This window comes from Ambystoma mexicanum, chromosome 3q (genome assembly GCF_040938575.1).
Source record: "Ambystoma mexicanum isolate Mex_15411 chromosome 3q, UKY_AmexF1_1, whole genome shotgun sequence".
Taxonomy (NCBI): domain Eukaryota; kingdom Metazoa; phylum Chordata; class Amphibia; order Caudata; family Ambystomatidae; genus Ambystoma; species Ambystoma mexicanum.
Window position 1 is genome coordinate 126,754,003 of NC_090926.1, and position 16,021 is coordinate 126,770,023.

A 16,021-nucleotide genomic window follows, 5' to 3' on the forward strand; every position below is an offset into this window, starting at 1 on the left:
GTTAAATGCATGGAGAGAGCAAGTCACAGAAAAAAAAGACTCATTGTGCAAGAAGTTCTACGGGCACTATGGACAATCGAGCAGGCTCACCCTTGATTATAGCAGGCTTAAACTTCCTGTGTTGCAATCCAGTGGAGTGAAAATCCTACCCCATCATATACGAACCTCTCATAATATAGTGGTGTGCCCCAAGATCGGTAATGAGAGAAAGTTGAAAAACTGCTGAACGTGGGACTAATTGAGGAATCCTTCAGTGAGTTCATCGCCTATGATATTGATTACCAAGGCTGACAAACCTGCAGGTTTTGCATTGACTTCCACAAACGGATTGCGCTGGTTGATGCTTATCCTTGGTCTGGCTAGATTAATTTATGTAGCAGTTTGGCAAATCTGCCATACTGGCTATTACCAAGCAGACCAACAAGTTCCCCTTCATCACTTTAAGGAAACTGCAGCCTTTGCTACACCGCAAGACCTCTTCACCATCAGCTCATTTGGATTGCATGGTGCGCCCCTCTACCTTTCAGAGGTTAATGGACTGTTTTATATGTTTAAAATAAAGATAATGAAACCACAAATCCTGAAGTCCTCCAGAATTCCCAATTCACAAAGGTGTGGCCGGTGTTCCTTGATTGTCAGCCAAGGCTTGAATGCTGTGTGTATGTGTTAGTGGCCTATTTTAGCAATCCCCTGAATTAATCATTTTAGTTTCTCAGATCCATTCTGAACTTATCCAACGATTGTTGATGAGATGAGATGGGATGTTGCTGAGGGTCCTGGTATAGCCATGTTGCCTGGGTTCTGCCTCCTTCTCTTATCTGGTAGAATCCTTTGCTGCACTCTTCCTTTGCCTTTTCAGCCATCCTTGCTAGATTGGCTAGCCGTCCTTCTTAACCCCCCGGCCCCCACCCCCCACCCCCTCCTTGTCTGCAGCTACTGATGCTCCTGGGAAATCTTTCTGGTCCGGTCAGTAGTGTTGTCAATTATTAGGTTAAAATCCCCGACAATTGACAAGTTGCCTCACTAGCTGTAGGAGTGGATTTGAGAAGTGCACTTGATGTGCAGTATGCGCCATAATATTTCAACTAAGTTTTTCAGCAAAATGGTACCCCAGTTAAAAGGGAATGATCATCCGGTGGCTATTGGCCTTTACTTTATCCTTTTTGTACTGAGTGCAGAAAAAATGGTTCTGAAAGCTTTTGGCTTACCTATGGGCTAGGTTTCCTGAAGAGAGGCCAAATGGATCGTTGTTGGTCCATGACAGTCTTCTGATCTTTGAGGTCCCATGGTGAGGGTCCCCTTACTCTCCTCCGGGGTTGGATGCAGCACTTCGGTACTGACTGGCCCATCCAGAACCGAACTATAACCATCCTGGCTGGCGACATCACTACTCACCTCTGCAATCCCCTATTGTGGACAGCAGTGAGTGAAACTGCTTGACTTCCTCTGATGGGTCCTCTCGTTATTCTGAATGCTTCTAAGGTCCTGTGTGCAGACCTCACGAACGAGGTAAGTAGAAGTGCTGACCTTCCTTGTTTAACATGGACCCATTCAGTTGTACGGCCACATAGAGCCGGGGGCTGGACGGAGGGCATCCAAGGGAAAGGGACTGTAATCGTGCTTTTGACATTTGTAGACCAAGTCCAGTTTGGTCTTTGTGGACTTGTAAAACCCTGTGAGTTCACGATCTGTTTTACCATATTCTGAAAAGTTGATTTACTTACCTGTAACTGTTTGTTTTTTAGGTATCTTTGCACAACTATTATAAAGCATTTGGTTTACAAATGGATATTGTGGACCTTCTCTCATTGTTTAATCATCAACATTTGCTGTACCTTTGCACCAGTTTGGACTGGTTTGGTTATACTTTCACTTGGAGAGTGAGCAACTCAAAGGAACTAGACATAAGGCTTAAGAAAAATCTCTACCAATTCAAAGGAAGAAAAAACTAGAGTAATTTCACCTGACAATGCTGGTTAAAGGGTTACTTTCAACTTCTCCCGAATTCTCTATAATTACCCATAATTTGGAACGCACCTCCGAAAAGCCATGCCAAGTGGCGAGAAAGCAGAGAAAAACGGTGTATTGGGTACTTTGCTCACATTCTGCAAAAACCCATTTCAGAAGCTTGAACGTCCACCCCATCCTCTCCCGCCTTTGGAGTGTGGTGATCCCTGGTCTGCCAATTCTAGGTGTTTTACAAGACCAGAACATGCATGCATGCATAGCCTACCCTTTTGTCCTATGGTACTAGTTGACTAAGTCATTGGGTGGATTGAAGGTGACGATTAAATAAGTGATGCGAGCAATAGTATTAGACCAGGAACAGAAAAACGAAGGCAGGAAAAGATCAGAGAGCTTGCCATTTGTGAAGATGTAGTCTTCGTATAGAATTGCTAAAAGTTTGTTCGTGGTAGGAAATGCTGTGTGAGGGTCTGGTAACTTTCAAGATTATTTCCTGGTTTGTGAGCATATGCAGTTTTATCAGGACATCTTTAACGATTTGGCCTCTTTTTACGCTTGGAGTAGTTAAAATGAGTTGCATTGGGGACTACTAGGCTCTCCAGGGAGCCTTTCAAAATGAAGTTGCATGGTTCCTGGACCTATTGTGATATGCCCGGTCTGGTGGTGGCCTTCATACGTCTGTTTTCCAAGTCCTCCGATCTAATTAGAAACCTGTGATGTTTTCTCAAGTGCAATCAATGTCCAAGGAGCGAGCAGGCAGGGCTGCTTTCAACGGGGGTTTAGCTTACCATCAAGGCAAGTTTTCGATATTCAGCGACGTGTGTGTGGGTAGAAATTACGAGGTGGAAGCTTTAAATGCTCTTTACCCCCAACCAGGAAATGCTTTTTGAGAATGTTCAGTATGCTTTTCCACTCAGCCGGTATTTCGGCATTCCAGTTAGATTTTGGCAGTGTTTGGGTTTTTCCGCCTGCATGTTTTGTTTCTTTCAGTTTGCATTCTCGCTGTGTACTTGCACGTTTTTAAGGGACCGGGCAGATGTAGAAACGAAAATTCAGCCTATATGGCCTAGCTAAATGTATGGCCAGCAACATTCACCTGGTCAACCTTTCTGTGCCTGGTTTGTGTTAGTCTAGGCTGCATATGAATCTGTTCCCGTCTATCCCTGTGCCACTTGGGGGACTTGCTATGGGACCTGCCATGCATTCTCACGTTCATCGTGTATGTGTGACTTGTGTTCCGTAAGTTTTGCAGTTAGCTCCCTTTCACATCATGTTCACTTCTGATTTGCATTTCTGCAAACGACCGTGTGCACCGTTTTCCCTCCTGTTCATGAATGTGTATTAACCAGGGGAGCCGACTTATGAATTTCCCGGGAGTGGGCCCAAATGGAGGAAGTGACATCACCAGCAGTTATGGGCATGCTGCAGGGCCACCCAAAGCGAGGCAGGGTAAATGCTGGTACCATCAGGCAAGCATGGGAGAGGGGCAGCTGCCTTCCTCCCAAGCCTGCTCCCCTCTCCCCCACAACACAGAGACACGCAGTCTTTCCGCACTACAAAGCGCAGGAAGGGTCAGGTGTGAACACCTGACCCTTCCACAAAGCAACAGGGTGCCAATAACCCAGAGGAAACGAACAGGAGGCAGGAAGGAGTACAAAGGCCTGCCCCCCCCACCCCCCTTGCGGGGGCAAGACAGTCGGCTACATCCGGCCTGGGGGCTGAGCCAGCCCCCACAGCTGCACACAAAGACCCAGGGCTACCCATGGGTCTTATATAAGAGCTGCACAGCTCACAGAAACAGCCCTTGAGGTTGATGAAACGGCAGAGAAGGAGCAATAAAACCAAAAAATAGTAAATCATAGTTTGTTGCTACAAAGGGAGAGAAACTGGGGAATGTTCCCATGTTTATCATAATGACATTGGCACACACAGAACAGGACATTAGTGGTGCAATAAAACCACGATGGACCCCGGCATTCCAGACACCCCAGCACAGTTGTTTAATCGCCAGACATGGCAGGCTCCCGTGGGGAAGCCAAGAAAGCGAAGGGAAGCAGAGGAGCTGACCCAACCCTGCTTGCACTGCAGGACGTGCCTCTCCGGCGAAAGGTTTAAAGAAAACTCAAGTGGGAGACGATATGACACAAAAGCAAGGTGCCGACGTCCGAAGATAAATGAATAAAGGATGGTAGTTACACCATAAATAGGCTCCGGTGGAAACATGGGCAAGCAAACCCAAAAACGCGATGCAATCTCGCAATAGTTGAGCAGTTCTATTTTTTTGAAAACACTGCAGCATCCACTAGTACCCTGATACGGCGCAGTTAGCCGGGCACTGTCAAAAAGACAGTGTTTCAAACTGCGGATCGGAGAACACAGTGTTTAGAACGCCCGTCTGTGGCGTCCGCACAGAGCCTGCCAAGGCAGCTTCGAATCCCAAAAGGCGCCAAACTCAGCTTTTCATCAGGGCCAAGTTCAGCCTTGCATCCGGGCCAAACTCAGCCTTTCATCCTTCCGAGGTCAATAAATAAACATCACACACCAGTGGGCATAAACAGCGCGACAGAGGCCAGAGGGCTCTTATAGCCATATAGATGCCAAACCAAACAAAATGAAGCAATTGGTTATCATGCCCAGGAGACAGGGTTTTGTGACCCACATACCAGTACCCGGACAAAGGTCACAGCAAGACATAGAACATGCCACCCAACAAAGAGGGTGGACCCGTGACTGCGCTCAACAAGCCAAATTACCACAAAAACTTGCACAAGCACTACAAAGCGGCGTGACCAGCCATGAGACAAGTTTATATCTACAACACAGTACCCTGATACGGGGCACAACAAGGCGTGGAGCATGCCACCCAACAGGGGTAGGCCATGGACAACACACAACAAGCCAAATTACCATCAAACGAGGCAGTTCATCGAATTGCCATAAGTGTTGCAGCAAAGCCACCGCCAAGGCACAAGCCTCCCGCATAACACAAGAAGTTTGAGGGTGGAACAAGGGCCAAGGCATACTAGTGCTGTTTTGTAGCCTGGCAGAAACGACACACAAGCCAATGTGTATCAGCATAAGCCTGAAACAAAGGCCACAAAAAAGAGAACCCGTTGAAAGGGATCTCCAACTAAATACAGCTATCCAAAATAATGGATCTGGCCAAATATTTCTGTATAAGCAGAATAAACACAGAACCCTGAAACGGGGTCCAAAACAAGACACAACTAAGGAAAACCTGTACTCTGGGGACCCAGGTGCAACAACACTACTGAAGTAGTGCAACAGATCCAGACCACAGGCACGGAAGGGGGCAACGACAATACGACAAACGAGCACAGAAGCATCCAGGACATCGGGGCTAGCGGTAAGGTACCAGCTGAAGAAGGGGAGACGACACCAAAGCCACACCGCAAGGGAAGTAAGATAGCACCCACACAGGGCACTAGAAGATACAGATCCTGCACACCCTCCAAAGGCACAACCATACAGGGTCCTGAAAGAGACACATGCAGGCAGACGAACGGCAAGCAAACCCCACAAAGAGTTCAAAGAGCTGAAACAAACAGCTAGGACAGGACAGACAACCGAACAGTAAGTTAACAAAGCAAGCAGAGCGTCTTCCAGCCACAACTCGCACTAGAGGGTGGTCCCAGAGCCCAGTCCAGCTCATACCAAACACAGCCCCCAAACATCGAATGATGTACGGTCTAATATGGAAAACCCGCACAGAAACAGCCGGCCCATTTTAGCACAACCATCGTCTCACTTCAGGGGCAATAATAAATACGCAGAACCAAAGTGAGATCCGAACGAATATAACAAAACCCAGAAACTAAGGCAACAACAAGCGAGAAGTGTTCCAGACCATCAGGACCCCCCCCCCCCCCCCCCGCAACATGCAGGCAGTACTCAAGCGGATGACCAGTTTCCTCAGCGGTTCGAGGTGGCCGAGATTGGAACAGAACAGCATCAACACAGGTGACATGACAAACTAGCACAAACCAGGGGACAGAATAAAAACCCAGGCTTGCCGCTAAGGGCAGCCAAAGTAACAGAAGATATATTCCCAAAACATAGTCACACCCTCAAACGGTACAGCGAGTCAGATAGCACAGCAAGTAGAGCATGCACCTTGACATCCGGGCAGGGCCTGCTGACGCAGAGCCAAACTCAGCTTTTCATTTTTCTCCAAGGTCGATAAATGAGCAGCAGCACTCAGATGCCTGAGGGTCTGTAAGTCCAGATAAGTAACAAAAACAAAACTAGTGATGCATATGTGTCCAGAACAGAATAGTTCATACAAGAGAAAAAGGTGTATTTGGCAAAAGAAAGACCATTAACACATGGGTAGCATCACGAGTCAGGTTGACGGTACACCAAGAGGTTTGAGAATAGGGTCACAGCCTACCAGGCAACAAAAATACGCAGAGGAAAATACAAGCGAAAAATGGAAGAAAAGAAGCCAACAAACGAAGGCTGGGGCCTCAAAACTGCAAGTAGCACTGAACCCAAAAACGGGTTCTACAAAAATAAGCAGTGAGGAATAAACGCTGCACAACACAGCAGGCCGATGCCCGAGGAGTCAAGGACAGAGTGCTGCAAGTAGCACAGAACCTGAAAACTGGTTCAACAAAATTAGGATGCAGTGGGGAACAAACACCACATAGCACAACAGGCCAACGCCGCAAAGGGCCGTGGCCTGCGCTTCTAAAAAGCATAAGAAACTCAATAATGTTTCGAAGATAATCAGGCCAACGCCACAAAGGGCCGGGGCCTCATTTCCAGAGGTCCAAACTATACGTTTATTTGTAGACATGCAGGCCAATGCTCCCGCAAAGGCCAGTCAAAGGCCAGAGCCAGTAAACAGCCAAGCTAGCAGATTACCTAAACTGTTTTTGGACGTATGAGCAAAACACGGGAAATCCAGGGGAACCAACCAGAGCTCCCTGGTAACATGCGCAAAACACTAACATAGGTTGGGAAGCAAAGTATAAAACGGAGACAGCGTAGGGGCCATAAGGCTTCCCCAAGCTGGGCCACATTAGCACGATCAAAGGAACAGTCAAACTAAGGGGAACAGGCAAGGTAGCTAGGACAAAGCAAGCAACAACTTTTAGGGGAAACCTGGACAGCCGGTAACCCATCCAGGTTGTCTCAGGACCAGGTGCCCAAAAGTATGATATTATTAGATATGTGATTATTGTTATTGTTTCCATAACCATATCTGTAACAAAATCCTACGGCCTTTTATTGCCAACAATTGACAAACAGGTGGTCTAACCTTTCTCTGGGGAGGGAAAGGGTCCCGGTAGCCCACAACCACCGTTACGAAAAGCACTAAGGTAAGTTGCGTGCATATGAGTCCAGCAGTTATGGGCAATGCTGCAGGGCCGCCCAAAGTGAGGCAGGGTAACTGCTGGTACCATCTGGCAAGCATGGGAGAGGGGCAGCGGCCCCTTCCCCCCCCCCCCAGGCTGCTCTTCCCCCCCACAACGCTCAGTCTCTCCGCACCACAAAGCGCAGGAAGTGCAAATGTGTGGTCTAACCTTTCTCTGGGGAGGGAAAGGGTCCCGGTAACCCACAACCACCATTACGAAAAGCACAAAGGTAAGTTGCGTGCATGTGGGTCCAGCAGTTATATGACCGCATTTGCGCGTAGTCACCAACTTGGTGCGAGATAGGTGGGGGGGCGCAGAACAGTGGAAACATTAGCTAGCATGTACTGCATATACTAAAGTCAAGTAAGAAGGAGATTTAAACCTTCCAGTAGGCCAACACTGCTCTTACTCCACCCCTCTATAATCATCCAGGTTATAGTAGCCCTCAAAAGGCAGAGCAATACAACTAGGATGGGAGAACGAAATGCCACCCCATCCTGTGAAACCTCAGAGCAAAGACTGTGCGTGTGCCTCCTACCTTGCAGCACAAGCTCACTAATTTGGTGCAAATCTCGCAAGTGGGCATGGGAATCCCATGCGTGCGTGGGCTGCATACCCTGGCTCACATGCTCACTACTTCAATGTGAAACTCTGGCCAAGGCTCTGTGGGCATGCATTCAGGATGGGTCTCGCACCTTTAAAAAGTGTGATGTATTGAGTGGGCGCCTCACTTCTTGGAGCATTGTGTACCCGTTGCTGGTAATCTCACAACTGAACGTACAGTTTCACTCTTGGTCATCTCAGTGACCGCATGTATTTTGATGGAGTCAGTCTCCCATCTGGGAAGACAATTATATTTCTGTCAAACCACTCTGAATTCTCACTCCAGTTTTCTCGATCTGTAGATCCATACCATATTCATTCATTGTGTGTTCAGGGGTGATAACTTGTGTCTGAGACAGGTCATTCTAAAAGGGTAACAACCCTGTGTATGTGGGATTGGGCTCAATTTGCCCCATGGCCCCTCACTGCAGAATGAGTGAGCAGGTTTTAAGACTCTGCTGATTCTGCTATCCTACAGGCTCGAGCCTTCTATCCCTTGCCTCATCACGGCTTCCAACATCCTGAGCGGCAGCTTATGGACAGCAGGCAGCTTGGGACATGCCTGTTGCCAATTGAATGTAGCCAGATCTACTATTTAGACACGGAGAGTGCCATGAACCCACATTGGTGGTGAAGAAGCACGCTGCATACAGAACACAATGGTATTGCAGTCCTGCTGAGAAATTACAATTTGGTCTGTATAAATGTAAAGCAGAGTGGCTGAGAATTACACGCACTGTGCGGTTAAAGATAAAGCCGCTGTGGTGGGTGGAAATGCTGCTTCAGTGGCATCAAGAGTATGCAATTCCCTGCGGGGTAGTGTTGGTCATTTCCTATTGAGGTATAGCAGCCCTATTGAGAAGTGCCATTAAAAGTGAAGCTGTCCAGTAGGCTGGATCAGTGTTGCCCCATAAAAGGTGTAGAAGCCCTGTTTAGCAAGTTAACTGAGGAGTACCAGCATTGCCTCATTTCAAATATGGCAGCTCTAGTAGAAAATAGATTACACAGCCCTGCTGAGAAGTGCTGTTACTGTCTCTTTAAAAATATAGAAGCCCATTAGCTCTGCACCATTAGGCCCTGCAAGTACTGTTCCATTGAATGCTATTACACTGAACAAGGTCAACGGTATGGCAAGGTCCATACTGGGTTCTATGTGATAATTCTGCATTTTGAAGAACAAATGCAAAAAAGACCGATTTATTTTTGGCCGATTTGTGTAGTCTTCAAGAGGCCGGATTATCGCATTCAACTGCCCTCCCCCCACCGCGCTAACCCCCCCCCCCCAAGAAGGTGATTCCACCTCATCCCACGCTCCCACCCTCTCCCATGCTGTTACCTTCCTTAGAATTCAGGGGAGTTACCTCCCTCAACGCCTTCCTTCCCCGCCCATAGCATAGCATTCACCCTCGCCACATACACACTCTGAGACATGCAAACAGTCTCATTTGCTCTCTCCCTGCCACCTCCCTTCGCAGATGCAATGCAAGAGGGTGCACAGATGTACAAATACATCCAACCCAAAAAGATTTTTAGAAATTGAGGGACAGACTTGCTTTGCATCTGTGCCTCCCATTTCTAAAAATCGTTTTGGGTTGGATGTACCTCTACATCCGTGCACCCGGGTGCACAGATGTAGAAGTATACCCAAACCAAAACGAATTTTAGAAATTGAGGGACAGATGCAAAACAAGAGCCTCTTGCTTTGCATCCATCCCTCAATTTTTAAACATTGTTTTATACCTGACTTTTACCCGGGCCGCCAGAGAGAGACACAGTATGTATGGAACAAAGGGCCATCCATACTGTGTCTCTTCTCTACGGCCCAGGGAGGGCTCAGCACCGACTTCATTCGGCCAGCGGGTTCCCCAGCCCCGGAGCACCCGCATACTAGGCGCCCCTGGTATTAACTACATAAACGGTGAGCTGCTTGCTTTCTCATTCCCTCTAGGAATTATTGTCAGTTATTTCTAATGTGTTTTTTCATGAGGAAAAAGCATGGTAAGATTTCGGCTGTTGCCGGAAGTAGTGTGTATTTTGGAAGGTAGCTTGTTGCGACTCACACTAAGTGGATGTAGGTTTTTTGTGTAGCACGTTATAGCGTGTTGTAGAATAAGAGTAGTAAGGGTAGGAGGCCTTAGGAAATGGGTGAACAGAAAATATGGCTGAAGAGGTGTGAGTTTGCAAGAGAAATCTGGAAGTGACGGGTGAAAGAATACTGGTCTAGTGTTAAGTGAGATCTTAGTTGGGCGCTCAGTGAGAAGGGTACTATGCTGCTGAGGTCCCAGGCATGCAGTTCGCTCCCTGTTCCTCAGTGTCTACAGATTGGCCCATCCTGTTCTCTGGCAGAAGTCCTATCCTAAAAAAGGAGGGAGCTCATTAACATATGCAATAGAACGTGACATAACTGGAAGTGAGCATATGTAAGTGAAATATGTAAAGTTCATTCAATGGCCTTTACTAATCGAAGATGGTGCATAGGGCAAATTAGTTTGCCTTTACAGAAAATTCATTTATACCTGAAAAATAACCTGAGATTTTTTTTAAGTTCCTGCCAATGTATAAAAGGTTCCATGTGAAAATGTCCCCAACCAAAAGACAGTCCTTACAAAAAGTCGCCGGGAAAAGGCTGTGGTGATGACGTCATTATGACGCTTCGCTTTGTATTGCCTGCATTCCATGTAATGGAAGTGGGGGACACACCCCAACCAATTATACTTTCATGGGAGTTGGAGTCACCCCTGCTCGTTGAACCTGTAATGTGACTCGGCGACTTTGTCTAACGAGGCAGCCTTTTCCCGGTGACCTTTTGTAATGACTGTCAAAATCCCAAAACCTTGATTTGCTTTTATGTGGTCTAGCAGTACTATCCCATTAAGAGTATAGCGAGCTAACTGAGGAGTACCAGCATTGTCCCATTTCAAATATGGCAGCTCTACTAGAAAGTGCTGGCTCATACGCCTTCGCCCATAGCATTCATCCTCACCATGTGCACACTCAGACATGCAAACAGTCTCATTTGCCCTCTCCCTCGCTTTGCATCTGTACCTCCATTTCTAAAAATCCTTCTGGGTTGGGTGTACCTCTACATCTGTTCACCCTTTTTGCCAAGAGGTTTGCACAGATGTACAAATACACCAAACCCAAAACGATTTTTAGAAATTGAGGGACAGACTTGTTTTGCATCTGTGCCTCCATTTTTAAAAATCGTTTTGGGTTGGGGTACTTCTACATCTGTGCAAGTATACCCAACCCAAAACGATTTTTAGAAATTGAGGGACAGGTGCAAAGCAAGAGCCTCTTACTTTGCATCTGTCTCACAATTTCTAAAAATCGTTTTTCCCCAAGCCGCCAGTGAGACACAGTATGGATGAAAAAAGGGCCATCCATACTGCGTCTCTTCTCTCTGGGGGGAGGGGGGCTCAGCCCCGACTTCATTCTGGGGGGGGGTCGGGTCCCGCAGCCCCCCGCCCCCTACTCGGCGCCCCTGCCCACAAGGGTTGTCTGGCGGGGATCCCAGTCATTTCCCCACCCTCCCTTCTCTTACCAACCCCCTCCCCACCTCTAGAGTCTCTCTCTCACGCATATTCTCTCTCACGCATATTCTCTCTCACGCATATTCTCTCTTTATTGAAGCATCCCATTGATCATACACTCTCATTGCATGCACACCCAGCCCACATACATTACATACACACTCCTTGCATACATAAATAATGAGCTATATGCAACACACTTTAACACTTGTTTCAGAAAAGGCTTTCCTCGTCTCTCTGCGTAACAAAAAGCAAGTGCTCATCCCAGCCCTCTACGCTCGGATGTGATAAAATGCATAACGTTGTCATAAGCTTGCATCCGTGGGGAGGGGGCTAATGTGTGAATCTCACTTTTGTAAGGCAGTGCAGTGATGGGACCCTTTCCTTTAACTAGCAGCTTTAAAGTGTTTGTGCAAATAAATGTTTATGCACGAACACAGTAACCAGTGGTGGAAATGGGGGGGGGGGGAATGGCGGGGGAATCCCACAAGGGTGGGGCGGAGCTTGGCGGGGCGGTGCCCGGGGAGGCAGGGTTTAGGGGCCAGAGCTGGCAGTTGACCTCTGATCAAAGGAAATGTCCAATATAATAGTTTAAAACGGCGCTGTTTCTTTCATGCTGCTTCTTTTTCAAACTACTTCCATGGCACTGGAGTTTTGACCAGTGTTGCTGAGTAAATATTCTTTAAAATACACAATTTGCATCCCATTTTATAAAAAAAAAACACCCTTGGGTACTATTCAAACAGGGTGATTTCTGTTCGCCATAAGCAACGTTTTCTTTTACTTGAACCACACCCGGCACACCTCCTGCAGCTCCCCTCTGAAGTTTCAATGATAATAGGGGTATTTATTTAGTCATGCAATGTTTGTCGGATACCTGTACATTTATTTATTCATGCCATGTTTGTCGGATACTGGTATCCGACAAACATGGTATAAATAAATAATGCGGGTCCACGTATCGACAAACATTGCATAAATAAATACAATTATACATACATAAACTGGGTCGTGGCAAGTCCTGCTGTGTAAACCTAGGCGGCAGAGCCAGCAGAGTGCTCATAGCGACAATGAGCTGCTCCGCCCCCCTACTCCGTGCTGTCACAGGGTTATTTATTTTTTTTTCTCATTCTTTTTTTTTCCCTCCAAAGTAACCCAGCGCAGATTTGTGGTTGCAGTGGCTGACTCTGGCTGGATCCCAAGATTGGACCACACATCTGGTGCCGGATCTCGGATCCGGCGAGAGCCGGCCCAATGACCAGCGCTGACGGTAACACTTTAAAGCTGCTGGTTTTAGGAAAGGCTTCTCTCCCGTCTCTAACAAAAAGCTCCGCACCTCAGCTCAAATTTCTGGGGGCGAGGGGCTGATTCTCGGGCAGCTCAATGGAATGGCGTTGCACGCTTGCTGACAAGGTACCCGCTGTGGCTTTTCCCCTAACCCTGTGTAGCCCGACCAAGGCTATCCCGGCCTGACCATACCTGCCTAGTCTCCAGGTTTATCCCGGTGACTCAGGGTTTGTACATTCTCCAGGGAAGAGTGAGAAACCCCAGGGATTCCAAAGTAATGAGGGGCAGTGATTCACGGCTGCAAACTTGATTCACACGAGGGTTTGACCCGCAGGTTAAACACAATTAAAGGTGATAAACGGCAGCATCGAAAGCTGCTTTTCAATCTGGGAATCTTGGTCCCTCCTTGGACGATGACGGTCCCCCTGCTTTTGTTCTACCAAAAGACCGCCCTTTGCCCATTCATTACAAGATCTGACAGGAGGCATCACACCAGAACAGGAAAGTAGTGCACATGAAAACCCTTAGGTTTATGCATTCATGCCCCCAAAACGTTCCCTTTTTTAAATCCGTTCTTTAAACTAATTTTGATATGAAAATAGTTCACAACGTATTTTTCTTTGATGCATTGATGGGATTTTGGTGTGTTTTGTAGAAAAAGAATGCAATTGGCAACGTTTGCCGGGGTATTCTTGCTCATATGCTAGCTGCTGTTTATCTGGCCATGGGGAATGGGTGCAAATGTTGAGAGCCTTAGAAGTGCAATGAGGAGTCCAATCTTGCATTTTATGCCAAGAATATGGTATATAGCACAGTGTTTGAAAAAAGTCCAATTTTTTTTTTAAGTGTAATTGTCTTAAAAGATTGCTTGAATCTTCTATATTTATTGGTGATGTCACAATAGTAGTCATGTGAATAGGGTGCTGATGCTCTGCATCAGTACCCTATTGTTAAATGCGCCTCCCCCCCTGCAGGCTCATTTAATAACAAAAGGGCGCCTGCCACACCTTTTCTCACTGTCAGCTCGGGGGAACCCTTAAGACTCCCCCCCCCCTGACCTGGTGTGGCACGGGCTAATGGCGCCCTGGCGGGGCATGGCACCCCGGTCGGTCGCCCAGCCCACCCTCCCCTAAGACCGGCTCTGTTACCAATAATCCCTTTTCGTTTAAGTAAGATCAGACGAGGCAGTTTGTATGCAATATATCAGTGGTGTCTTGTTATGAATAAACCTCCACACAGTCTCCTCCCTTCCTTACTCAGTGCACACAACCGATGCCACGCGGGTGGACCTGGTGATCCCCGGAGAGCAGTACTTCTACCTCAAGGCGACAAACGCAGCTGACCGTCAGAAATGGCTAGTGGCCCTGGGGAGCGCAAAGGCCTGCTTAGGAGACAGTCGGACACGCAAGGAGAAAGGTCAGTAAAAATGTGTGAAGGCTGTCGACCGTTATAGCGGCTGTACAAATAAATGGTCTTCCAAAAAGACCCCTTCATATTGAATTCAGTGGAACTCGCCCTTTATTTTTGATATCCATAAGACCCCACTGTTTTGACATTAGGAAAGATGTATAGCATATGTAGGTATGCGTGTGTATGCATGTATGTAAAGATATATTAATTGAAAAACTTTGGTTGAGGGACAGTTCAGGTGATCAGATTTATCCAACAAACCCTTGGACAATCCGAAGTGATGAACGTCTTAACTGGGAGGATTCAAACCTGCGACCGGCAGATCACACACAGATCGCAGCAGAGTGCGCTTGACGCATTGAGCGATATTGACGGCCTCTAATTTTGTATCTCATTGTGAGTCCCATCTGTTATGTATTTGCTCATGAGCCTTGCAACAGGGGGACGCATAGTTCAGCTGATCATCATTTCTCACATCTGCTGAATTTCAAGGGGTTTGTTCGTTAGATCTGATAACCTAAACAAAAACGTTTTTTCACATAATTTCAAGAGTTTTGTTATACTATAGTTTGTTCAAGAGCCACTAGCCACGGTACATTTTCCACCTATAGGTTACCTCCTTCTCCATCCAATGTTTTAAAAACTACTGAACTGATACTACCCCATCCCTGTACTGGAAATAAATGCCTCATGCCAAAGTAGTTTCTTATTTGGTCCAATTCCCTCCAGTGATTCTATTAATTTTTTGTGATTTTTTTTTTTTTTTTTTTAACATTTTTTTAATTTTATCTTTTTTTTTTGTGTGCGTTTCGGCTTGATATGCATTTTCACAGAGAACAATTCTAAATGTTGAGTATCCCGAAACAGCGTTTTGTTTGCTTTCTTAATTACGTTTTCATTTTTTACAAATCTTTCCCATAATTTCCAGGGAGAGCCATGACAAACATTTTGTTTGGAAAATATCGGGCAAATCCGTCATGCAAGTCAAAAGCTATTGGCAATAAAATTTTAGATTTCCTATGGGTCATGTCACTCAACTAACTAAAGTGCCACAACCACCGCAATTCTCTGGCCATTGCGTCATCCATTCTTGTTCGTTGCTTTTGAAAATGTATTTCCTTCCCCTGGTTGGTAAAAGTATGTCGGCTAAAAAAATCGTATAGCGTTTTTCTTGAATTTAGGTGTCAAGACTTTTAAGATTTCCCTGTTTGCTGGTCATTGTTTAACAGGGTCTCCTGCAGGTCCGATTAAAGGAAAAGTGCTGGCAACTTCGTTTCTTCTCCCTCTATCCCTACTTACCCCTCTCTGGCTCCTCTGCCACCTCCTCCTCCCCACCTCTCCGGCACCCTCCGTTACATCTTTGGCCACCCTGTTGCCTCCTTCCTCTGCCACCTCGCTGACACTCTTCTTCCTCTTTGACTACCCTGCCTTCTCTTCATTCCACCTATACCAAATCTCGGGCACCTCCGGCCTGTACCCCTCCACGGAAGTCCTTCAGTGGTGGCAACCTTTTCCACATCGCTGCTCTCAACTCTAGCTCTGCTTTCAAACATTCCTTTGACATCTGCCGTCTCCTGGAAGAGCTTGATTTGGATGTGCTCTGTCTCACCAAGACTTGGTTCATGGCCCGCTATGTCACGAGTTTTGACACTCTCCTTCCTGATGGATCCTCTCTGAACCCAGGACCAACCATCCCGGCGGGGGTGTAGCCCTGATTGCCCCGAAGTGGATCCCTGTTTCTGTCCTTCCAATGCAGGACTTCTCCTTTGAATGCCTGGTCTGCAGGCTCCCCATCTCTTCTGGCCTCTCTCTCACTGGTCATTATCTACAGGCTGCCTGGCC

The 16,021-nt window shown here is 46.9% G+C and overlaps 1 protein-coding gene across 1 annotated transcript in view; it reads left to right on the forward strand.

Annotated features, from left to right (window-relative positions):
- The window catches only part of LOC138582209 (pleckstrin homology domain-containing family A member 3-like), a 274,067-nt gene that overhangs the window by 42,367 nt on the left and 215,679 nt on the right, over positions 1-16,021 (forward strand). The window contains exon 3 of the mRNA XM_069653285.1: positions 14,030-14,185. Within this exon, the coding sequence (XP_069509386.1) occupies positions 14,030-14,185 (156 nt within the window). The remainder of the gene's footprint in view (positions 1-14,029; positions 14,186-16,021) is intronic.